We start from the raw sequence: 27,109 nt of genomic DNA on the forward strand, positions 1-27,109 counted from the left end.
GGCAGAGACTGGTAAGCTAACAAGCAGAGAGGATGCTGGAGCAGCAGCTCATTAAATAGTGCAGTGACTCGTTCATACTCTCTCTCTTCTCTCTCTCTCTCTCTCTCTCTCTCTCTCTCTCTCTATGTCTTTCTCTTTTGTCTCTCTGGCGCAATTACTGAAAATGGACTTGGGATGAGGAACGCTGCTATTGAGCATCTTGTGTAAACATTGAGGTGACATGTCAGAAACGGAGTCTAAGTGTCTCGATCACAGCCGGACCACTTGTGAAGCAAAAGCATGAAATTAGTCCAGGTTTACAAAGCCTTTGAACCTGTAATACATTTGTTTTGATTGCAGTAGAATGAGAATTTCGAAACATTTAGTGGTATGAAGTCATCACGCTCAAGACCTAGAGAGAGCAATCCAGGCTTTTAGATATGACATGACATGACATGATAGTGCTTTGTTCAAACAATGCCTTAGCCATGTGAATCTGCGAGAGACATATTTATACAATGTATGCAATGTTAATGTAACTATATGAAGTTGTGTGTGTTTTTAGATTAATATATTTGATTCTTAATACTGATGATTCATTTGAGATCAAGATCCGAGCCTGTCCTTTAGACAGAAGGGAAGGCTCTTTATCCCCTTTTGGTGTAACATTCGATCCTTTCAACCCTGTACAATATTACTTTCAGTACAGCGCTGTTGAATACGTAGAGCATTTTAATGTGCTTGTTCTAATATGTTATTGTTTCTATACTAACAGCTAATTCATAGGGGCTTGTATTTTCTATGCTCCACTATAATCTAATAAACAGATGTGCTGTTTAAGCAAAAATGAAGCAATTTCTCATGAGCAAGAATTCCATCATCACTATAGGATATTCGGTATAACTGCACTATTGCGAGTGCGATTATGCTTTTATACAACGGTTCTTTAAACTAGAAATTAATATCGAGTAATTGAGATTGCGTACACATTGCGGCCAAAAGTTTTGTTTTAATTTTGCTCTGTTAGTTTTTGTACATTCTCGTTAGAGCTGCTTCCGGTGAAATTGGCTTCCCTTCTTCCTTTTCATCTTCATTTGACAAGCATTCATATTTAAGTCACAAGTTGTATTCCTGAAAAGTATCGTTTGCCACGTCCACTGATGATGTCTCTAACTCTACTGTAGTAACCATGTCGAACTAGGAAGTGGAATTTTATGTGCCGAACACAGACACGTGGACTGATACACACAGTGAAACGTCCCATTGTGGTTATAGTAAATAAAAGCGTTCTTGGAACGTCGCTTGATCAATCAAATCAGTGGGCCTGAACTAACTGTTAAAGAAAAACATATAATTGTTCATATAGTGGGGGGCGCTTAATGGCTTAGTGGTTAGGACGTTTGCCTTGCCCCTGCAGCACTGGGGGATCTAATCCCGCTGCTGCCCTAATAATGTAAGTGATAATTGGAACTAACTTGTTAATAATGTAGGTGATGATAGGGACTAACTTGTTAATGATGTAAGTGATGATAGGAACTAACTTGTTAATAATGTAAGTGATAATAGGAACTAACTTGTTAATAATGTAGGTGATGATAGGAACTAACTTGTTAATAATGTAAGTGATAATAGGAACTAACTTTTTAATAATGTAGGTGATAATAGGAACTAACTTGTTAATGATGTAGGTGATGATAGGAACTAACTTGTTAATAATGGAGGTGATAATAGGAACTAACTTGTTAATAATGTAGGTGATGATAGGAACTTACTTGTTAATTATGTAGGTGATGATAGGAACTAACTTGTTAATAATGTAAGTGATAATAGGAACTAACTTGTTAATAATGTAGGTGATGATAGGAACTAACTTGTTAATAATGTAAGTGATAATAGGAACTAACTTGTTAATAATGTAAGTGATAATAGGAATTAACTTTACGTTTCATCGAGTATGATGATCCACCTTGTTGTAGCTATAACAGTGCGCCATGTCAAGTTTTATTCCTTAAAATTAACACAATTTCTCATCCAAAACCTCACAACAGAAGACTTTTACACGGGTCTTTTGCATAACATCCTTGTAAAGATGGTCGGATTATTATTATTGTTTTTTGCCGTTATATTATGTTTGAAGGTCGGCGCACTGTTGTCTTTTTATTTTAATTAATATCAGTACCCTGGGTGACACAAACACAATTTGTAAGTCATTAGCTCAAGTGAAAAGGTTAAGTGCCTCACGGGGTTGTATGATCTACAACTAATGTGAATACGTGCTACATTTTAATGATCTCTTAAAGCCTTTATGTCACACAAGTTCTGAGTGTAGGCTGGCTCATGGCATCGTGTACTCACGTTAATGCTAAGCTTACGTCGATCCTATTTCTGTCTTTTTATTAAATATTGACATGTTTGCATAACCCAATTCAGGGGCAATGAAATTAGACTCAAATAAAATAAAGGATTGATTTTTAGTTGTTTAGAATCCAATCTAAAATAATTATTGCTATGACTAAGCTGATCAAATAAAGTAAAGCTTCTTATTCATTTTGCAAAGCTGTTTTACTCTTGAGAACAAGAGGTACTAATTCCTATAACTCCTCACAACCAGTTAAGTGAAAGTCTGATATTGACCTGGAAACAAACCTGGTGTGCATTACAGCATGAGCCATCTGCTTCAGCCAGACAATTAGACAGGGGTTTTGACCAAAGTGTAGCCATTTTACACCGGACACGATCTCTCCATGGTGCTTTTTAATTTACACCAAGCACAGCTTGCATGCATCAACTATACAGAGAGTGGAGCATTCGTTTGTATGCTTTCTTGCATTGGTTTAGTAAACATAATGACATATATAATGACTGTCAGATTATTATAGAAATGCATTTCCTTTGTGAAAGATCATATTGTGAATTCTCAAATCTAATTGGTCAGAAGGTGTCAAATAATTTTCTATAACAGCAGCTCTGACAGTAGTGTCGGTTTCTAATTCAAATCACTATATTACATTAATTATATAAAAATGCACTCATTCTAATACATTATAATGTCTATAGTAACAACTTACACAGGTACTTGTACTGTATGCTGGACACCTCACAGAGGAGCAGTGTGTATTCGATGTAAATTATAAAAGTAATCCAGTGATGTTTGTGTATGCAGCTACATGCGGCAAATTATATAAACAATTTGAAATGATGCACGTTTCATTCATATTCTTTCTCATAGAGCGTGTTTGATTTAGTTTTCCTCTACGTGTTAATTATATACATTTACTAACAAACATCATAATTCACGCATGGATTCATACGTCTCGTCTCGTAGTTAAGGTTAGCTCTTCATTATTTTGTGATGAGTACATGCCGTCACTCATCACTAGTTCATATTTAAGTAAGTATTAATTCAGGTATTCGTGCATGATTTTTCATGTACTGTTATTGTAAAGTCCATTTTGTAACAGTCAGTAAGTTTTCTCCTGCAGGAAAGTCTTCAGGACATAGGAGTTTTAAGGTCTCTCAGCAACAAGACAAGCTGAATTATTATTATTATTATTATTATTATTATTTTTGCCATGTTAACTTCAAGAAAGAGAAAAAAATCGAGGCTGGTGAGAGAACGAATGTTTGTAGCTACTATAATGTAATGTAAGTGTTAACTTGTTTTGTGGATGTTGTACAACCTTTATGTGCATATATACATAGAGTAGAGAGCTTTACTGTCCTTCTAGCCATACGCAAGTTTGCAGTAGAATGAAATATTGTTCTCCAAGGCCTTACAGGAAGCGAGAACAGTGAATCACTAGACAATATGTAGTGCAAATTAGGAAAGTTTCAGTGCAATGTATAATGTATAATGTAACACGGGCAGTGGTGGTTTGGCCAGGCTGCCACTGTTGGGTCCTTGAGCAAGGCCCTTAACCCTCTCTGCTCCAGGGGCGCTGTATCATGGCTGACCCTGCGCTCTGACCCCAGCTTCCTGACATGCTGCGGTATGTGAAGAAAAGAATTTCACTGTGCATATGTATATGTGACCAATAAAGACTCATTATCATCAACTATTAAAATGAATACAATAATTTTAATCTTTGGTAAAGAGGAGTAAAACACACACTTGACTTCATGTCGAGCCACATCACACCATCCTGTTGTTGATTATTTTCCTTTAATAGCATGTCCCCAAGTGTTTTATTCCTTGCTTAATGCAATGCTTCAGTTGGAAAACCTTGGTGATATATTATGACCAGTAATTGCTCTTCTGCGCCTGACTGTGGCCGAAACAGAATCTCTAATAGATAACATTACTTCACGTTGCATTTTACAAACTCCATCTAAATGCACATCTAAGCATTAATGTTGTTGTGCCTGCGGTGTCTAAAGAGTTTCATTTCCATTTACCCTGATTGCCTTCCCTAATACACCTCGCTAAATATACAACACATCTACAACAAGCAAAAACGCAGTGTCTCCTCCCTGTCACGCTGAGAGTCAAAAACACAGCTCAGAATTCACACTCACAAACCTTTCAGATGTTCGAAACAGGTCATCTTACAGAGTGGAAAGAGTTGATTTGTTCCTGAATGGCACAGGATTTTGTGTTCTGTAGCATTTCTAACTGGAACGCGAGTGGAAAAACATTCACCACGTGTGTGCACCTGGAGTGAAAAGCCACACTCATTAACAAAATACATTAATATTCTGCCGTGCCTGAACTCCGGATACAGTGTCTTGTGGTATCTTTGTGTCGTGCCATAGGAGACAAAAGATAGCTAAAGTTGCCAGTTGCACCTCAGCGTGTGTTAATTGTGAGAGTCTTTGTGTTGTTGCAGCTTGACAACAAGCATAGCAGGAGAGAAAAAGAGAAATGCTGTGGAGACAAGGCAGGTGGCTGCTGTGTCGCCCTTTAGAAGCTAATGCTAGGAATTATTCTTGATGAATTAAGGCTGAATCCTCCTGCTGCTAGTTTCAGCCCTGGTGCCACATTGCCATTACTCTTTCAATTTGATCCTTTATTCATCGTTTCACAAATTAAAGTTCCCATATGGCCTTAGTTTTTTTCATAACCTTGTGATCCGGCGGCTTTTTGCCAGTTGAGTCGGTCTGACACATAGGTTCTAGAGGAGATAGCGCTGCATAAAAGACGGTAACAGGAGTGATAATGTGATGAGGGGAAACGGTGCACAGGTGCTACACTGAATGCTGATTGTTATTTGGGACGGAGATGGAAGAAAAGAATTATCGAATAATGCCAGCTTAGGTTAGACCTACAAGGCAGCACTCCCAGACATCATGTTACATGAAATTTTCACCAGCATACATCTTAATCCACTGTTCATTCCTGGAGAAGCATTGATGCCCGGCAGGATAAAATAGGACTAATATTGGCTGTCAGATTGTTTGATTAGTCCAGATTAAGATTAACACACACACACACACACACACACACACACACACACACACACAATATAATACAGACAAGACCTTCTTCTTTTTTAGCAGGTGAAACATGTCAAACCTTAGTGCGCCTTGTTTCCCTCATTCTTAATTGCTGTGTCGTGAACACTGACAATCATTCTGACACTTAAGGACACATAAGTATTGATCCTACTCATCACTGCTGGTTTCTGCTTTTTCACTGGACACACTGATGTGTTTAATGAGAGAAACAGAAATTCGTGAAAGAATACTACTCCACGAAATTACATGAAATATGTTTCTATGGAATTATTTAGGATCTGCTTAAAGATTCCGGCGCTAACGTTGGGTGGTCCTGCATTTTCATTATCCTTGTAGGAAAGTAAAGGTTGTCTGCTGCGCTGATGTCACATTGCTAGCGCGGTTACGATCGTATTTACTAAAAAATAAATCTCCCTGTGGCGACAAGAGGAAGAAACCTTGAGAGGAACCAGATTCGAAAGGGAACCCATCCTCATTTCGGTGACAACGGCTAGCGTGAATATAAACGATTCCACTTTTAGAGCTGTGTACAATAAAGTCAAACAGTGCTAAGTGCTAAGTGCTATCAAACTGAAGTTATCAACTGTTCTATGATGGTTGACTTGAGCGTAAACGGTTCACATTTCTGAGATGAAAGAAGGCTATTCTAGTATGATTCAGTCCGTACAGGATTTCACTGATTTGTTTTGTGGTTGTTGCGGCCAAAAAAGCCTGATTTTGCATAATCTTGATTTATTTATTTATTTATTTTTTTCCGGAAAACTACTTGAATTGGCGAAATTGCAATCGCATGAAATTGTTTTGCAGTTTTGTAGTTCGCAGTGATATTTGTTGTTAAATGAGACCTTTTAGCTGTACTCATGTTCGACGCACGTGAATCGATGAGGACTTTAACTGAGTGCGTGTTGTGATGACGTCACATGATGCCCAAAATCTGGAAAATCCACAGTAAGATTGAAAAATTGCAAGCTCCTCGGAATACTGCGAAGTTTGCTTGATTATGTGTTGATTTCTCCGATCGCAAAATCGCGAAATCCTGGAGGGACTGGTTCGTTAAACTGACTCTTTACACAATGTGGTCTTTGCAGAATGTGAGCCTAGGCAAGATTAAAAAGTAAATAATGTTTTTCACACATCATTGTAGTGATATTTATTTCTTAAAGCTGAGAAGTATAAAAACCCAATTTTTCAAAAATGTTGGCTTTTTTTTTTCTTTTCTTTTTTTCCCCAGATAGCTAGAGCTGTGATTGGGTTTTCCCAGACCACCACACACACATTCCAACCATTTCTCTTGAAGAAATGCATTAGAACTGGAAATGCATGATATCTGACATGACATCTCTCGTTCTACTAATGAATTTAAACCGAGATTGACACACAAAAAAAAGTCTTTCACAGTGATATTTGTTGGTAAATGAGACCTTTTAGCTGTACTCGTGTTCGACGCATGTGAATCGAAGACGGCTTTAATTGAATGCGCGTTGTGATGACGTCAGATCATGCATCTTGGCCCAAATCTGGAAAATCCACAGTAAGTTTGAAAAATTGCAAGCTCCTCGGAATTAATTTCTCCGATCGCAAAATCACCCAATCCTGGAGGATCCTGGAGACAATAATCACAGGTCTTTTACTGCAACTGAAAAACCATCAAGAGTTACTATGCAATCAGAAAGCTTGCTTCTAGCTGCCTGTGGTCTTAGTAGAAATACTTAAGTATTAAGAATTAAGTAAAAAGAAGTTGCTCAGCATCCATTGTCCCTTAATGTCCTTTACATGTTCCTCAACTTTATTAATCTGCTGTCTCTCATCTGACTTCTTGGTGTGGTTGGAGGTTGTAGCCTGAAGGCTGAAGTTTTGGAAGCTGTTCTGTTTGAGCAGAGTGCACAGATGAGGATATGAGAGAGCTGGACAGACTAAAGCACTAAAGTGCCACTGCGTCACTCCTTTTAAGTGGAGATGAAGCCAGGCTTAAATCCCTCTGGCACTCCTATCAGCAGATGGTCAAAGAAACCACCTACCAAAGTGAAAACACAACAACCTTCAACATTTCGAGTATTTTTATTAGTAAATTAAAAAGTCAACTCACAATTTTATTACAGAATAAATCTTGGATGTCAATGCCAACCACATATTGATTATAAAGATTAATATGCTAGTCATTCAGGGTGGATTTTCGTTCCTTTAAAGCTCCAAAGGCAAAAAAAATAAAATAATAAGTTTCACTCATAAGCACCATAATATCAGATCGCTTCTAACCTCTCATAAGTAGTCTCCTCTACATAAAACCTTTCCACTTCAGGTGACTTAACATTAAAAACTTATGACAAAGAATGCCTTTGGACTTGTTCTTTGCTCTCACTGTTCTCTTTTCTGCAGCTGACAACACTTTTATTTTTATCCCACGTGGGTGGCTGAATTTGGAAAGCGTGACTTAGTTGTGTTTCGAAGGAGTGGTTAAGAAATGACACTGTTAACACCATCATATCAATTAAACAGCACCTCGAAATCATGAAGGCTTTTATTTTATCCATCCATCTTCTATACCGCTTATCCTATCCCAGGGAGCATCGGGCACAAGGCGGGGTACACCCTGGACAGGGTGCCAATCCATCGCAGGGCACAATCACATACACACTCACACACCCATTCATACACTACGGACACTTTGGATATGCCAATCAGCCTAGCATGTCTTTGGACCTGGGGAGGAAACTGGAGTACCCGGAGGAAACCCCCGCAGCACGGGGAGAACATGCAAACTCCACACACACAGGGCCACGGTGGGAATCGAACCCCCGACCCTGGAGGTGTGAGGCAAACGTGCTAATCACTAAGCCACCGTGCACACCTGTTTTTATTTTATTTGCTGACGAATACGCACATAAAACCTTATCATGGCATTGAAGCTCAGCAGTGCAGTACTGCGAAATTCTACAGCAGTGTGCGATATTAGCAGGGACGGCCTCTCGCTTTCCGCTCCTGTGCGCTCGTTACAGGTTCGGATCTCTCTTGTGGTTTTGTGTGGGTTTTTTTTGGATTGCTCTTGTGTTTTTTCACCTTTGCCACGGTTGTGTACCACATCAAAGCAGCTTGTGCTCTCCTTAATGAATGGCTGCCTTCATTATTTAGGTACTTCATTACCTTTGGTGCACAAAGCTTTACAGAGAGGAGAAGCTTTTCAATAGTAAGAAATGGACACAGGGTTAGATGTGTGGATTTACTGTAGGTCACGTCCATTTAGTTTGGGATTGAAAATCTACTCTGATTTTAATGTAGTACTGATTTATTTTTCTACACCTGATGTATATCTCAATTGAAGACTATTTAAATGATTCTTAGCTTGAGCCTTTTACAAGAGCAATCCAGTATGTATGTTGGACCGAGAAAACTCATCAGATGTCTTTCAATTCTGCTAAGCAGCCAAAAACATTGAGTTATTATTTTTTTTAACCAATTTTATATATATACATAGGCTATTTCACCAAAATGTGAAAATATTTGTAGTTACTTTCTAATCTTGTCTGCGTATTATCAGAAGGTGACGATTAATTTTCAATAACAGCAGCTCTGAACATAGTTATGGCTGTAATTTATCACATGTTTACAGCAATGCACTCATGCTAATACGTTATCATTTCTGTAGTACCATCCTACACAAATATATGTTTAATGAACAATCTACATAATCTAATACTAGATTAATAAGCTGATAATTATAGACTAAAGACTGATAATAAACAGAGTGAAAAGTACATTTCAATTCTATTCAAGCCTAAAGGTTTTCAAATGAAATACAGTGTAGTATTTCAACTCGTGAAGACTTTTCCCAAACCTGCCTATACACATATACGTGAGCAGTAGGTTTAACTTTTCATGTAAACAGAATGTTTTGATTAGAACCGACCTATTGTGTCAAAGGTGTCAGATTCTGTTTGCCTTCAGATACTGAAGGCAAACAGAAGTGCAAACTACTCAACAATCAGTGGGTTTTGTTTTCTGTTGGCATCACAAGACCCCTGCGCTTTCGTGAGGAATTAAAGGACTCTTGACAATCCTTGAGTTTCACTTAAGCTGCTTCTAATGCACTGACAAATAGCCGACTGCGACAGTCAGACTAATACGACACACAAAAGTCGGCTTAATTGCTTTGGTTATACAATCAGTACAAAGTGCTTGAGATACAAAAATATGCAAAAATATTATCTAACCAAGTACAACATTTTGAGAATAGAAAAATCTGTCAAATATTTCTCGTATTTAATGTCCAGACACATTTGTCATTTTTAATTAATGTTATCATTTTTAATTATCCAACTGCACTCGTAAGTAATTTATCTTCCTTTAAGAAACAAATGATTGAAGGAAGCAAAATGATATGCCAGATAACATAATTTTACTTCATAGGATTAATTAAAAATAGGTAACAGGAGAAATAATCACATAATTTATATTCTTCTCATAATGTGTATTAAATACATAAATGCATTATAAAAAGTTTTATTTTTTTCAATTTTTATTCACGTTTTTACTCAGTAAGGTATTATATTTGTACTGAAAGGCCTGTTTTATGCACACTTGAATTTTAACTTATTAAAAATACTTTATGTTCTCTGTTAATTCCTATATTGAAAACAATGGCACATGCTATACTATACTATACTTTACTATACTATACCATAAAGGTAAAGCGGTCAACATTACAACTTTTCATATTTCAATACTATATTACACCATTACTGTGCACTACTATAATACACTATACATTATACATAATACATAATACACTACTACATTCTACTATATCATAACATACCAAGAGTAAAAACATCAACATTACAACCTTTCATATTTTCTATATTACATCAAAACTAAGTTATACTGCATTTACTATACCAATACAATAAAAGTAAAAACATCAATATCAAAAACATTCTTATACTATATTGAAGGTAAAACTTCAACGTCAGAATCTTTTATACTATACTATACCATACCATGCTTTATCTTGCAGGGAATATTAACATTTACATTTATTCATTTAGCAGATGCTTTTATCCAAAGTGACTTACAAATGAGGAATTTGTATGAAATATTTGTATGAAATATATGAAATATTAACATTTCATTCTTAACATCTTCTAACGTTATTTTGAGATAAATTGTAAATTAGAGGTATGTCTCATCCCCCTGCAAACCAAGGGGGAATAAAAACTTTTGCCATTGACTATATACTACAGTACTGTACATCAGTCTGGGAAGGGTTACAAAGCTATTTCAAAGGCTCTGGGACTCCAAAGAACCACACTGAGAGCCATTATCTCCAAATGTAAAAACTCGGCACAGCAGTGAACCTTCCCAGAAATGACCTTCCAAGAGCACAGCAACTACTCAACCAGGAAGTCACAAAAGACCCAAGGACAACATCAAAGGACCTACAGGCCTCTCTCGCATCAATAAAGGTCACTGTTCATGACTCCACTATCAGAAAGACACTGGGGAACATGGCATCCATGGAAGAGTGGCGAGGTGAAAACCACTGCTAACCCAGAAGGCTCGTCTGAATTTTGCCAAAACACATCTTGATGATCCTCAAACCTTTTGGTTTCCCCCACAATGCTGTGAAAGTCTGATCCCCAGTTATCGGAAGAGTTTGGTTGCAGTTATTGCTGCTAAAGGTGGCACAACCAGATTATAAGTTTAAGGGGGCAATCAGTTTTTCACATGGGTGATAGGTGTTAAATAACTAATGTTGTATTTTGTTTGTAGATAAAACTATTTAGTATGAGATATACACAAAAACAGAAAAAATCAAATACCTTTTCACAGCACTGTATATATATATATATATATATATATATATATATATATATATATATATATATATATATATATATGTGTATATACATTGCTGGGAATTTTGCCATAGTGGTGTCTCTAATCCAGTATGCATGAACATGGCCTTTCTTTGTCCTGGAGCTTTATATCTGACTACCTTCCCCCGCCCCTTCCAGCATGAGAAAAAAAACAGCATGCCTCTGTGACTTCTACACTGCCTCCCATAGGATCCCAGTCCCGTGTCACCTTTGACGTACATGGACATTCTGGATACCCACGAAAGCCTACATCTGAAAATGTATTTATACATACAGTAGCTTCTTTGCTATAAGAAGAAACATGTAAAATACTGGAATTTCTTACTGCTATAGTAGCTACTATAAATAATGGACTAGATCACAGATAGTGATCTATTAAAACTATTTTAAAACTATTAAAATCACAGGTAGATTTGATTGTTTCCCATGCTCTAACGGAGGGGCTGTTACTTAGCTGAATCAGGTGTGTTGGGAGCAGGGGAAACACTACAATGTGCAGGACACAGGGTTCCCCATAATCAGGGTCAGGAACCTGTGGACTAGACCATCAGATACACATCAGTCCCACTTTAAAAGCCATCTAATTTCCGATTCTCTGATCTTTCATTCAAGTCACACGTAGGATGCCCTCATTTCCCCTCAGTTATGATAGCTGCTATTCCTCTCAATAGTGATTTGGGACCAAACATTGCATCCACTTTTTAAATCACAACTGTAATCCAACAACCTGTGATCCCTTAAGCCAACAAGAAGTGTGAGGTCACCACACTGTCGTAGATGCTCACAATCAGCAAGGGCTTTCGCAACTGGAAATTACCATTGTCAGTTATGAGGATAATTATTATAATTCTCCACGTACATCAAACCATTACCAGTGTAGTGTATCGGAAATAAGGGCCACATTAAAAGCTTGCTTGTGGAACATTTGTTGCATTCACTCACTCTAGCACTCGCTCTCTGAGAGCTTCCACCTTTTTAAATAAGTACTACAACAACCACTTACTTCTATGGCGAAATGTACATATGAATGAGATGGCGACATTACAAAAGCGTCAAATCAATTTTGCTCTTAGGATAATTGGCACATGGTGATGCAATCTGGTCCCATTCAATGCAGACGCGGAGCTTGATTATCAGGCAGAAGCGCCACTTCGCTTGGATCTCTTTTTATCTAATAACTAGGTGGAAAAAAAGTTCTACATGAGCATTTAGGATTCTTTTGCACTTCAGTTTCAATATTCTATAATTATTATAGATTACCACAGCTTTATCAGTGGTTGAGGCTCTTGGGATGTTATGGTTTCTTAAGTTTCAAACTGCTTAGATGAGTACTTGGATTGTATTCTAGCTAAAGTAATCATCATCAAATGAAACAGTAATCAGGAGTGACCTGAGAGACCTTTTTGCATGCTTCATGGTCTGAATTCAAGCTATGAGGCTATACGATAAAGGTTTTTCTCACAGAAGACAATGTGTATATGCTCATTTTGTTCTACTTTGTGCTAAATACAGTATATCCATGACTGTGATTACTACAGTTCAGTGGTAATAAACCCATAGATCTTTTAATAACAAATGGAAAGGTTTTATATGATACTTATTAGGTGTAAGAAAACAAGTTTGAATCAAGTTAATATTTGGTCTGGGAAAACCCATCAGATGTTGCTGTGGCTGAATTCTTCTTCTTATTATTATGTAATAATGGGCGGCCATGTCTCAGATGGTAGAGCGGGTTGTCCACTAATCTTAGGGTTGGCGGTTCGATTCCCGGCCCACGTGACTCCACATCCTGAAGTGTCCTTGGGCAAGACACTGAACCCCAAGTTGCTCCCGATCTCAAGTTAGCGCCTTGCATGGCAGCTCTGCTATCGTTGGTGTGTGAGTGTGTGTGTGAATGAGTGAATGAGACACAGTGTAAAGCGCTTTGGATAAAAGCGCTATATAAGTGCGGACCATTTACCAAAAATTTCACATTTTTTTTCAGCATAAAATGCTTTTTTGTATTATACTTTGGCACTTTTAGCACACTTCTGGGAACTTTAATGTGGATCTAGTAAAAGATATGCAAAGTACACAGTGTTTCTAGAGATGTTTTGGACAAAAGTCCCTCATCTGCTATACAAGTGCATCTGAGGCGAAACCAGCGAAATATTTTATCATTCAGGTAAAGGGAAAGAACATTTAAAATAAATAAATAAATAAATCAGTTGCAGGTTTAAAGAAAGACATGAAGGATGCACAACGTTATTAGCTGACAGCCTGTCTTTCACTATATAAATAAATGTGATATTTTTAGCTTGTCAAGTAAAGCATGCTAATGCTCACTGAAAGTATCACACAGATGCAGAGATATGTCTAAACCTGAACAGCACTGTCAACATTTGGGAAAGTTTTACTCTGTTAGTGGTCAGTATTTGCACAGACCTTGTTACTGGATTGCTGGTTCAGTAACCTGGAGTGCACTATGTGGTTATCAGTGTAGCTTGAACAAATGAGAACAGAAGTTTGTTATCTTCAGTGAATGACAGAAGGTGGAAAATGATAAAAGGGTAAGCAAAGTCAAAGAAGAGCGTGATTTGTTTTTTGTATTTTTTTTTTTTAAATATGAAGAATGAATTTTTGCTGTTATTGAATGTATGTGTTTTCAATGTGTGCCTACAGTGTGTTAGCAGCTGTGGTTGGCCTGCTGCCTCTGTCTTTGAGCCTGGAGTTAACGGGATTGTTCGGGAGCTTCACTTCTCCCAACTTTCCAAATGTGTATCCTAATAACCAACTCATCGTGTGGAACATCACAGGCCCAGTGGGCCACAGACTTCGTCTGTACTTCACCCATTTTGGCCTGGAGCCCTCTCTTCACTGTGAATATGACTACTTACAGGTAATCTCCAAGATAAACTCAGTGATCCAGCACACATACTGTTTATTATAACTGTGATAAATGTACGCTGAAAGTAGAATTTATTTCAACCAATAAACACTGACTCCGGTTCCAATGCAAATCTATTACCTGGTATGAATGCTGTTCATTTAGAATCTTGACGTGTACACATGAAGCATTAGCGCTGCAGATGCTGCACATACAGTGTTATAATTACTAACACTGCGTTAGGCCAATTAGGCATAATCTTGATGGAGTAAATGAAAGTCCTAATTAAAGACCCTTAATGAAGAACCTATTTCCATGCCTGCAAACCAAACCACGTGCGTAATCAGGTTTTTAGAAAAGCGACTGCTTCAAAATATGTGTTTATGTTCTATATAGCTCTATCCTGAAAAGTGCAAAAGTTTACACACCCTTAGGACAAAACTAATGCTTCATTTAAAGCCAAAAGACAGTTAGCATGTTATGATTCCCATGCTGTTTTTGTTTTTATCATTGCAGATAACAAAAGATAGTGCAGGGGTTCTCAAATTTGTAACTGTAAAATAAATTCCACGGACCCCCTCCGTACAGAATCATTTCATTAACATTATGAAAATGTGTACAATAATATTTTGTATATTTATTAGAGCTATAGAGCGTTTGTTCTCTTCTTGAATCTTCCACCAACAAAACCCATTAGGTCTAAACAGACATGGCAATGGTGGCTCAGTGGTTAAAGGCTCTGGGTTACTGATCAGAAGAAATTCAAGCCCCAGCACTGCCAAGCTGCCACTGTTGGGCCCTTGGTCAAGGCCCTTAACCCTCAATTGCTCAGTTGTATAAATTAAATAATTGTAAGTCACTCTGGATAAGGGTGTCTGCCAAAATGCCGTAAATGTAATGATTTATACACCAACCTCTTATTGAAATTTGAAGATACATTGACATTTATGAAACCCTTTCGGGTTAAGTGAACAGGCTAATAACTATAAGAATTCAATAATAAATATAATAGGTTTGTTAATGGTGGCTTGTGATTTCCATCACTGTAGCTAAATTAAAAATCATGGATGAATGTAAATGCTATATAAACTCATTTCTCTCTCTCTCTCTTTCTCCTTTGGCGTGACAGGTGATTTCAGACGGCAATGATACAGTCCGATTCTGTGGTGAGAATGAGAAAAATTATGACGATTCCCCAAAGAACACCAATCTGTACTCTTCCACCAACACAATGTCTGTGATCTTCAGATCAGATTACTCCAATGAGGAACGATTTACCGGCTTCCAAGCTTATTACACTGCAGAAGGTGAATAAAATATGACTACATCTGGGGTTTTGTAACTGTACTATGCAACCCAGTCACAGATCTATATATTCAGCAGCACAATGTGGGAGTTCGGAGGATGTAGCCATTTTTGGACATGAAATTAAGACTACATTAGGGACGGCACAGTGGTGCAGTGTATGGCCGTCACAGTACTGAAAATAAACCACATCTTCCACAGAGCAATGTGATGATGATCTTTACAACAAACAAAGTCCCTGGGGAATCTTCACAGCAAGAAATCTGCAGTTTATCACCAGGAGTGAAAATATCTCATCTTGAAGAGAGGAAAATCAACTAAAACGGTCATACGCTGGAGATTCCCCGGGAACTTTGCTGTAAAGAGTAGCAACAAGTTACACGGTTCTTCTCAGATGGTGGGTAAATGCCTCCACCAATTGAAGAATAGCAGTAATTAACAACTGTGTGGTTACACTAGGCAGATAACATCCTGGCTATTAAACATACAGCTGGAAAGCCACATTAGTTGATGATTAAAGACTAGGTGACGTTTTCCCAATCTTCAACATCCAGTTTGTGCCCACTGTTACCTCAGATTCCTGTTCTCGGCTGACAGGAGTTGTTACCCAGATGAGGACGGGTTCCCTTCTGAGTCTGGTTCCTCTCAAGGTTTCTTCCTCTTAACATCTTAGGGAGTTTTTCCTCGCCATCATCGCCACCGGCTCGTTCAATTGGCATAAATTCGCACACTTAAAATCTGTATCCTGTGTTTACATGTTTCTGTAAAGCTGCTTTGAGACAATGTCCATTGTTAAAAGCGCTATACAAATAAAATTGAATTGAATTGAATTGAACCTGATGTGGTCTTCTGCTGTTGTAGCCCTTCTGTCTCGAAGTTGATGTGTTGTGCATACTGAGATGCTTTTCTGTTCACCACAGTTGTAAAGAGTGTTTTTTTGAGTTACTGTAGCGCTCCTGTCAGCTTGAACCAGTCTGGCCATTCTCCTTTGGCCTCTCTCATCAACAAGGCATTTCCTTCTACAGAACTGCTGCACCATTCTGTGTAAACTCTAGAGACTGTTCTGAGTGAAAATTCTAGGAGATCAGAAGTTTCTGAAATACTCAAACCAGCCTGTCTGTTACCAACAACCATGTCATCCCTGAAATCACATTTTCCCCCTCTGTTCTGATGTTTAAAGTGAATATATGCAGTATATTTTGTCTGCATTTATAGTTGTTATTATGGGAGAAATGAAGTGAAGTTTAATCTACATTAAACTTCTAATTTCCTACTTACTTACTTTAAATGGAGGCTCGAAAAAATAACTTCCCATAAACTCACATTCAAAACATATGGCAAAAATTAGCTGTTGCAATTAAGCCATATCCAAGAATATTTACAATGTTGTGTATAACCCCAGTCTTCATTGTGAGAATGCTGACTCATTACAGAGAATATAATGTGCAGAATGAAGCTTTGTCAGCAAGAACGCAAGTACTAATTGCTCGCTTTCTCTCTGTGCACAGACATTGACGAGTGCGTGATTACGGTGGATGGAGAGCCTGTGTGCGACCATTACTGCCACAATTACGTGGGGGGCTATTACTGCACTTGCAGACTGGGATACCAGCTCCATGCCAATAAAAGGGATTGCACTGGTAAGGATGCAGAATGAGCGTGAACAGTGTGACCTTCAATTAATTTGGTGGCTGATCACTGAAGCATACGAGGAGAATTCGTATTAATACTGGAGGCAATGGATTTGCAATTTGCTTTGTTGCATTTGTAACAATTTGCATTTGTGGTGTATAATGAAGCTGGAAGTGCGCCGATGATTTTTCACTGTCATTTTAAATGTCATCTGTGCTAACAGACCGCAGCATCGCTTTTTATATAAATCTTCATATTTAGCTAGATACTATAGCAATAAAACTTCTCAAACAAACGTGTCCATGGCTCTTTATGCTTAGATATTTCAGAATGCTCCTGTCTGCCTTTCAGATTGGTGCACAGTATGCAGGGCACCATTGATTATTTTCAACGTTGAACTTTGCTCCTTTGGCAATACGTGCTAGACAGTTGTTTTCTTATGATCATCAGCAATGCTATTTATGTGTATCAACACCCTGGTGCCCTGAAGCCAACACATACAATTGACCCTGTCAGAAGCTGTTGATTATTGTAGCACAGGCCACAATAGAGTAGAAAATATAGATGGGAAAAAAAACCCAAAAAACATTGCAAAGATTCCTTTATAACTGAAAGAGATATCTCTGAGTGCTCAGGGTGGGTCAAAGAGGTTGTGCAACCCTGTGTCACATTAATGCATTTTATCATGTCAGTAATACAAAAACAGGAATGTAGCCTAGATTAGAATTGGTCTGAGAGAAATGAATAACCCATAAGGCACTGGTTCTCAAAGTGGATTCTGTGAAGCATAGCCAGGGGGTTAAATTATATGTATTATTACATTCTTATAGTTATTAGTCTGTTTGATTGGTCACTTATAAAAAAATGTTTTTTAAAAAGCACTAAAATATTATTTTATTTGTATAAATAATGAGTGTAATATTCAAATAGTTGGATTATGTTTGGAGCAGGTCTGTGATATTAATTTCACAGGTAAAGGGGTGCAAAAAGTTTGAGAACCCCTAGCTTAAGGTCTGTAAATAAATAGTGAAAGTTGTCTTGGGTGGGCAGTGTGATCATTACCATGTCTGCATATGAAACACTACATCTCTTTGTCAGTCTGAGGCTTAAGTTAATCACCGTAAGTTCCTGAGGGAACAGCAGGATGGCGAGCAGAAGAAAATTGATACCTGTTTGCTGCTTTAATAGAGTGATGATGGTGGGTAATTAATCACAATTATCAGCTTTGACGTGCCTCTTAATTATTGTACTCGGCCGAAGAAAGTGACATCACATTATGATGAGGAATGGGGACAAAGACCTGCATCTGCGTCTCCCTAATTATATAAATTACCTAACCTTCCCCACCTTTGGTAGAGCGTCTCCCTTTGTCATATTCTCCTACGTCTGATTTGCTTGAAAATGGAATGTAGCAGTTGGCAAAAACAGACAACGCTAAAGCCGTGTAACTAAAAGAAATGAAGAAAAAATAATGGTGGATCATTCATTTGCAAATGTACAATATTAAGCGCTGCAAAATCTCAAATCTGATTGGTCATCATAACATCATATTTACTAATAGGAGGATGCACGGTGGTTCGGTGATTAGCACGTTCGCCTCACACCGCTAGGGTTGAGGGTTCGATTCCCGCCCCGCCCCTGCCCTGTGTGTGTGGAGCTTGCATGTTCTCCCCGTGCTGTGGGGGTTTCCTCCAGGTACTCCAGTTTCCTCCCCTAGTCCAAAGACATGCATGGTAGGCTGATTGGCTTGGCGTGTCCGTAGTGTATGAATGGGTGTGTGAATGTGTATGAAAGTGCACCCTGCGATGGATTAGCACCCTGTCCAGGGTGTACCCCGCCTTGTGCCCCATGCTCCCTGGGATAGGCTCCAGGTTCCCCGTGAGGAGTGGTATAGAAAATGAATGGATGGATCAACTCTAATAGTAAAGCAGATGCTTTACTTAATCTAAGGTGAATAATAACAGCCAGATTAAAAACCATGCAGTTATTTAACAAAGAAATACATTAATTATTAATAAGCCAACATACGCAAAGAGTAATTTCTTTGTAAGCAATAAGCAAAAATTATTTCTTTAACATTTAAGGAAGGAGTTTCCAGCACTTTGCAACAGTCAGTAAGTTTTCAGCCACAGAAAGTGTTCAGGACAGAGGAGTTTGTAAAATATCCAGTTTCTCAGTAGCATGAAAAGTTTTTTTTTTGTCTTATTAACTTCAATACTGTGAAAAAGTGGGGGGGGGGGACCCAACAAAAAAAACAAAAAAAAACAAAAAAACAGCTTGTTTCATGGACATTCCACAACAGTAATTGTAACAATAAATAGATTTTAAAAAAATTTATTAGCACTGCCACATTGCTGTGGTATGAGAGGAATAAAACACTTTAGGATGTGCTGTTATTGTAAAATAACCAGCTTCGGGGATGTAACAGTAACTCTGCTTCATTCTGGACCACATCACATCTTACATACTCAGTGTATGTGAGAGAAAGAGAGAGTAGAATGTTGATAATAATAGCAAAATGAATGACTCCTTTTCCTTTCTATAGTGCAATGCAGTGGCCAGGTGCTGTTGGACAGGTCAGGTGAGCTGACGAGTCCAGGGTATCCGTTTCCATACCCCAGAATGAGTCAGTGTGACTACACCATCCGCCTGCTGGAGGGCTTCCAAGTGAGCCTTGAATTTGTGGATATCTTTGACGTGGAGACTCATCCGGACGTTCCATGTCCTTACGACATCCTCAAGGTTGGTACTAGCCAGGAGGCACTGATAGTTATTCATGTAAAACCAAGCTTGAAATATCAAGGAATTTCACAGCTTTGAAAGAATACTGCCAATGTATCTCTCAGACTGTTACATACAGATGACATTTTAGAAAAAGTACAATTTTAGGAGGAAAAAATAGCTAATGAATTAAACATAATATTAAAACAGTCAATGAAGAGCAAATTACATCCATGATTTTAGCTCTGCAATTAAAAAGAAGCCATTTACATTTGTTTGCCTTGGGTTGATGCTTATTTGTGCTGTGAAAGTTTGGTGTATTGATATATTATAGTGTTATATTCAAATATTAAAATAAGCGCATGGTTGGCACGTTCGCCTCACACCCACAGGGTTAGGGGTTCGATTTCCACCGTGGCCCTGTGTGTGCGGAATTTGCATGTTCTCCCCGTGCTGCGGGGGTTCCCTCTGTGCACTCCAGTTTCCTCCCCCAGTCCAAAGACATGCATGGTAGGCGGACTGGCATGTCCAAAGTGTCCGTAGAGTGTGCACCCTGGGCAACGTTCAGTATCATACTGCTGAGCGGCTAATCCTTCCACCGCACGAAAAGAAGAAGATTAAAATATGAATAAATTAATTAGTATGTATTATGGGTCAATAAATGTAGGTCAATGTCCAAAAGTTATATCACACTAAATTAAATCGAACAAATTTTTATATTTATATATCATTTTTTTGCTTTTTGCTTCAGATATTTGCACTGTGAAATCACACTCGGTCTGAGACATGCATTGAAATAGAGCTGTTATGCTAGGAATGAAACACTTTGGGGCGTGCTGTTATAGGAAAATAAACAATGACAGGTGGAGTTGACGAGGTGATCATTTTCCAATAACAGCATGTGTTATTCCTCTTATACCACAGCTATTTGCGAACGATTTTTTTAAAAATGTATTAATGAACGACGTGTTTTTATCCATTTATAGTTACATTTATGTCCACAAAACAAGTTAGTTCCTGTTATTACTTATACAGCAGTTATAAACACTTGTTCTCCAACCAGCCTCTCTTTTCAATAATACAAAAAAAAAGGCAACGTTACGTTACTGAGAGACTGCAAAGCGCCCCGATCTACGCTTTCCACCGCTTGCACGGATTGCACGCAGGTGTTTATCTTCCCCGAGCACCAGCACAGAGCGAGAGACTATTCAGTGCATCATGTTCTTGATGAGAATAGGAACCGTCTCTCCCGCCAGAAAGCTGAGCAACTTTTGTTCTTGAAGAGAAACCTGCCATTTGTTTAAATAGAAAGCATTCCAATTTGCTATGTGTATAGCAATTACATTCAAATTCGTGTAGCCCTGCAACACTTTCTTCTTGACTCGAGGCTACATCTGTTGTTTACAGTTTGAGGTTGGTTTTAGTTCCATTGCTGTAGTTTTGCACAATAATCTTTAATTCATATGGAAATATGTTGACATAATCAGAACAGAGGCCTAGTTCATGACTTGACTGTTGTTTTGCATATTATAATATGCAATTATACATAAAATGCAATTAACTTTACATTAATTGGATAATTTGATAAAAAAAAAAATCTGTTAAATTTGATTGTTACAGAACTGAATATATTTAATATTACTTTTGTTTTTCGATAAAAGTGTGATCATTTTATTGGTTTGTAGTTTTTCAATTCAGATTAATTAAATTAGTAAAATTAATTACAAAGTCTAATATTAATGCAATTATACAAAAAATATATATATTTCATAATTTGAAAAATTCATTTTCCGTTTCGGTTTTCGGCCAAGTGCATCCTGAATTTTTGGTTTGGGTTTCGGCCCAGAATTTTCCTTTCGGTGCATCACTAATACTAACTGCAGGTCCTGAGAGATGCCAAGCCCTGTTAAACGAATGGGTTCGAAATGAGTGGTAGGAAAATTGTATTTTAATTCAATTAAAAATCTATTTAGGCAGAGAAGGCCAAGTGAGAGTTAGAACTTACTTGCATCAGGGAGCTGCGACAAAATACAATAAGAAGGCCAGGCAAGATTATATTTAAAATGTGGATAATTTCATAATAAATGTTAATAAAATAGATTAAACACAAAATGACTAGCCCACAATAAGCATAAATGTACTGTGTCCAAATATAGACTCGTTTACAAAGCTGATTAAGTTTGAAAAATAATATATGAGTGTGCGATTCAACTGCTCCAATGCTGCAGATTTTTATTTATTTATTTATGCATGTAAGTATGTATTTATTTATTTATTTTTACCAACGAGAATCTTCCAAGCCTCACATACCAGCACACTGCTTTCTTACTATGGGCTTTGGAAACAGAAATTCTAAAACCAGTCAGAGTAAATTATGTAACCAGGCTTTATAAGTGAATAATAAATCACACTGAAAAAGATGACCTGTGTACATGTGTGTACCTTTTCCTGATTTTCGTTTAGGAAAAAATTATTATGTGATATGTGGGTTTTTTTGTTTTGTTTTGCCATACCTTTCAAAATCTTTCAATAAAGATCAAAGAAAACCTCAATTAATATATCACATATTTGTTTCATTTAATACATCGTGTACAAGTTCCAAGCTGGTAACAGGGCTATTGAACGACTCTTTATTCTGAGTATTATTCGGAATGCATGAACCAAACATCATTAAGTCAAACATCTGATGAGTCACATAAAACGAGCACTTTGATGGACCCAGGTATTATTACTGAGAGTGATTTAACTATGCACTCTCACAAATATTAATTACTGGTTCCGCTAAAGTAATTAGCAGTTTGTCCATCTCTAGCTTGTTGTGGCTTACTTCGCTTTTATAACAAACGAATCAGTATTTATATATGCATGTAAATGAACTGTCTTTATGTTCAATCAGTTGTGCCTCTCTCAGGCTTCTGTCTCCTCTTTAAAACAAAAGCGGGCTCATCAGGCATGACGACAGCCATTATAGTGCTCCCCAAGCCCTACTGATCAATGACCCGAAGGCCCATGAATAAACAATATACATATGCACTCTCATGCCCCTTTAAACTGCCTGTCTTTATTTCTCCCAACAGATGTGTAGATGCACTTTTCCCTGTATTTATCCTCTAAAATGGCCATGTTCTGCTGGCTAATACAAAGTCTGCTTTATCTCTGCTTGTAAGATCGCTGCAGGTTCGAGGGAGCACGGCCCATTCTGTGGAACCACGCCGCCGGCTAGAATCGAAACGGGCACTCACGAAGTGCGTGTGACCTTCCGCTCGGACGGCTCAGGAAAAAACAGAGGCTGGAAGATAAAGTACTCCAGTACAGGTAGCGTCCGAACCACTGGGACATTAATAATGCTTTCAATGTTCTTCAGCTTCACTTACACAACTTTATACCACAGTGCTGTTTAAGTCTCAAATCTGATTGGGCAGAAGGTGTTGATTAATTTTGCTATATAACAGCAGCTCTGACAGAAATACTGCTGCAAGGCAGATCACAGGTTTATATTAATATGATCATTCTAATAGATTATTATTTCTGTAATATCTCTGGAACTTGTATCATGGATCCGCCACATAAAGAGATTAAAATGTGTATAAACCTTGATATGGGGAAGTTTTCAGGATAGAGATGTTTATTCAGCATTTTTGGAAGGAGTCTCCAGTGTCAGCGCTTTGTAACAGTCAGAGGTAAAGCTGTAACTTGAAGTTTTATGACATGGGGAAGGTTTTCAGGCACTTTTTGGCTTCTCAGTAACGTGGCAAGCTGCATTTTTGTCTTATTGACCTCAAGAGAGACAGAGGGAAAAAAAAGAAGGCTGTTGAGGGCTGTTTATAAATGCTATAGTAATAACAGGAACTAAATCATCACATAAACATATACACGACTACTACTATAAACTGATTTTTTTTAAAAATAATAAAAAGTACATGATGTCAATCATTAATGAACACATAATGCAATTATGTATTTAAAAAATAATAATCAACTTTGGGATAATAACTCAGCACGTTCGCCTCACACCCTGTCCAGGGTGTACCCCGCCTTGTGCCTGATGCTTCCTGGGATAGGCTCCAGGTTCCCCCGCGACCCTGAAGAGGAGTAAGTGGTTGAAGATGGATGGATGGATGGGATAATAACTCTGCTTCATGTCAGGCTGCATCACACCACTCGGTTGTGGATTATTTTCCTTTAACAGCACGTCCCATTGTGTTTTATTACTACTACATAGCAGACGAATAGCTCCTAAATTTTGTGGCAGTAAACATTTTAGTGATGAAAGCTCCGGCACCAAACTATTTTCCATTTTAACAAAGTACACTTCAATGGTTATGCATAGAGACATTCAAGCAAACAGCAGCGTTTAGAATGAAGAACGCTAGCAGCTTTTTTTTTCCTTTCCTCAGTACCCATCTAAATGTATGCTGCCATTTCCAGCTATGTTTGATGACTTAATGTTTATCGTTCCTCTCTCTCACAGCCAAACCTTGCCCAAACCCAGTGTCTCCTCTCCATGGCCGCATTCACCCGCAGCAGCACCAGTACATCTTAACCGACACGTTCAACGTGACATGTGACCTCGGTTATGCTTTAACGCTGGTATAAAACCTCAAAGTTCACTTTGAAAAGGGACTATATGAACTCATCTTCTTTGCTCTTTTGGAGGTTAAAGTAACTTTTATATCTTTAGGGTGATGACAACTTACCCTCTTATCAAGCCACATGCCTGAAGGGTGGATTTTGGGATGGTCCAATGCCTCTCTGTACATGTAAGCAGACTCGAATCAAAAGAGCATGAACTGTACAAAATTGTCAGTGGGGCTTTAATGAAAAAGCCTTTACACCTTAAAGCCTGATGTGGAGTAAACCAGAAAATTCAAGCCAGACAATTAAATACAATTAATATACTATTATGTAACCTTTTATATGCATAAAATTCTATTTAACCCAATGCAAATGTATGTATTAGTAACCATTTTTCTTTCTCTGGCAGTGGTTAACTGTGGGCCTCCTGACAACATTAACAATGGGAGTGTCGAGTTCACCACAACCACATATCAATCTAAGATCAAGTACAGCTGTGAAGAATTCTACACCATGAAGGACAGCACCAATGGTGAGAGCTGATCATATAACACAGTAACCACAATATACACAACAAGGAACGCACAATACACGTGTGGAAACCTGGGAAAACCTTCAGACAATGAAATGTTGACATTTTCTGTTTTATAGAGTTCTGAAATCTACAGCCTTTTACTTGTATCTCAATCAGAATGTACATGTCTGGTTACCCCAAAAGTGAAAAGGGAGAAAATTACATTCAAAGGTTCCATTCCAACTGTGGCAGAGGAGCATCACGGACATTTTGACAGCCAGTATCTTTATCGCGAATGACATCGACTTAATCAAAGCGTAACATTCCCAATGTGAGGAAATCACACATAGCTAGCAAGGCTTTAGACATTTTCAGGCAAAATTCAGCGATAAATAAAATAATTTCCATGTCATATTGGTAAAATAGTCAAGGTGTCAAAGTATGTTATAGGCATAGAAATCCAAGCACCCAGCAACGTCCCTTAATGTTAGCATTTGGTTCCCATTTGGTTGAAATTTTTTGGGAAACATTTCATGTTCTGAGAGCATTCTCTGAACCATAATATGTGATGGAATGTGATTGTAATATTTCTGTAAAGAAAACCTTCCTGGAAAACCAAATGGGAACTGAAAAAAAAGATTGCTTCCAAAATCAAACATTCCCAGAACTTTTCAAGAACCAAAACAAATGTTCCCAGCATGTTCTAAGAACCAATCATTGTTAGCTGGGAATCGGCCAAAACAAAACAATCCTCACATTTGTGAATTGGTATTTAAGCGTGTTCCCTCACTATTTAGGATTCTACACCTGTGAGCATGATGGCTACTGGAGAGACACATTGGGTGGAAGAAGTCTTCCTGACTGTATACCAAGTAAGTAAGCTAATCAAGTTCCATCAGTGAACTGAAATGAACAGTTTTCTTGTATTAACTGGTCTACCACGTGTCAAAGTCTGTGGGAAGCCTACAGGGAGACTGGCTAAGGTGATTGGAGGAGAGAATGCAGAGAAGAACGAGATACCCTGGCAGGTAATGATCCTGAATGGAGGTCGTTTAAAGGGTGGTGGAGCTCTTCTCAGAGATGACTGGGTCCTGACCGCAGCTCATGTCCTGCACGGTTATGGCGATGTGTCCAGACTGGCAGTGAAACTAGGCTTGGTCAAGCGCTCTGATCCTGAAGCAGTGGTGGCCATTCCAGAAGACATCTTCATACACCCGAGCTACCATCACGATGGGTTGAACTTTAACAACGATATTGCTTTGATCAAACTGGGGCACAAGGTTCCTATCAAAGCAGCCATTATGCCTGTGTGTTTACCAGGGAAAGAGGAACGATTTATCCTGAAGACTAATGACTATGGGACGGTAAGTGGGTGGGGCGTATGGCAAAATACCAGTCGTCGAAGCTCTCATACTCTAAAATTTGCGGAAGTACCTGTGGTTGACTTTGGAGAATGTAAGGCTAAGTACGATGCTCTAGTAACACCAAATGGGAAGCTGGTAGTAACAGACAATATGGTGTGTGCGGGTTTGGAGGAAGGGGGTGTGGATTCATGTCAAGGAGACAGTGGAGGGCCGTATGTATTCTTGGACAACCCAAGCCGTAGATGGTACATTGGTGGCATTGTGTCCTGGGGATATATTTGCGCTGAAGCAGGGTATTATGGGGTGTACACAAAAGTGACTAATTATCGTACTTGGATAGAAGACATCATGTCACAAAACAGTTAAATAAACAGTCATTACAGTACAACATGCACCGCACCTCTTGTTTATTTTAGTCTACTGTCGTCGTCGTCCCCCAGCATTACAGCTTTGTTGATTCATTGGCATGATCACCTCGAGTTATTATTAGACACTTAAGTGGATTAATGCCAGATGTATTGTTTGGAAACCATCACTGCTCGTGAGGGACTTTGCAAAAACCAACCTGTTGCATTTGAGCAGATCTCAGAAAGACTGGATGTAATGTAGAGATGTTGTTTAAAAGGCAAATGAGCTGCTTGAGGATTCTAGCTTCAACATAATCATTTACACTCATTTAACTCATGCATTATGCATCTGATGACAAATTCACAACACACGCTTTCTCGGTGTGACCCATTCAGACCTCTTGACTTGGGTGTAATTGCCTCTCCAATGGCTTCTAGCCTTGTAGACACACAGCTTTTCTTCCACTTATATTGTCATC

At 38.3% G+C, this 27,109-nt stretch overlaps 1 protein-coding gene across 2 annotated transcripts; it reads left to right on the top strand.

Moving 5' to 3' along the window:
• Positions 1-13,701: 13,701 nt before the first annotated feature.
• On the top strand, positions 13,702-26,671 carry masp2 (MBL associated serine protease 2). Of its 2 annotated transcripts, XM_053643967.1 has the most exons (11): positions 13,702-13,855; positions 13,968-14,184; positions 15,302-15,479; positions 16,986-17,117; positions 19,655-19,851; positions 22,998-23,145; positions 24,302-24,420; positions 24,512-24,590; positions 24,815-24,937; positions 25,717-25,791; positions 25,871-26,671. In XM_053643967.1, exons 1-11 carry the CDS (start codon positions 13,845-13,847, stop codon positions 26,647-26,649), a joined length of 2,058 nt encoding a protein of 685 aa, XP_053499942.1. In that variant the 5' UTR covers positions 13,702-13,844; the 3' UTR covers positions 26,650-26,671. The 2 variants fall into 2 exon arrangements, with proteins under 2 accessions (XP_053499942.1, XP_053499940.1); XM_053643965.1 differs by lacking the exon at positions 13,702-13,855 and having other exon boundaries at positions 13,872-14,184.
• The last annotated feature ends 438 nt before the right edge of the window (positions 26,672-27,109 follow it).

The sequence above is a fragment of the Ictalurus furcatus genome, chromosome 15 (assembly GCF_023375685.1).
Source record: "Ictalurus furcatus strain D&B chromosome 15, Billie_1.0, whole genome shotgun sequence".
Lineage (NCBI taxonomy): Eukaryota > Metazoa > Chordata > Actinopteri > Siluriformes > Ictaluridae > Ictalurus > Ictalurus furcatus.

Excerpts from the sequence above, each read along its gene's own strand:
- masp2 (XM_053643965.1), top strand. The coding sequence starts at position 13,939 with ATGTATGTGTTTTCAATGTGTGCCTACAGTGTGTTAGCAGCTGTGGTT. Across the intron at positions 24,938-25,716 it reads CATGAAGGACAGCACCAATG|GATTCTACACCTGTGAGCAT; the intron begins GTGAGAGCTGAT and ends CTCACTATTTAG. Across the intron at positions 25,792-25,870 it reads TCTTCCTGACTGTATACCAA|TCTGTGGGAAGCCTACAGGG; the intron begins GTAAGTAAGCTA and ends CACGTGTCAAAG.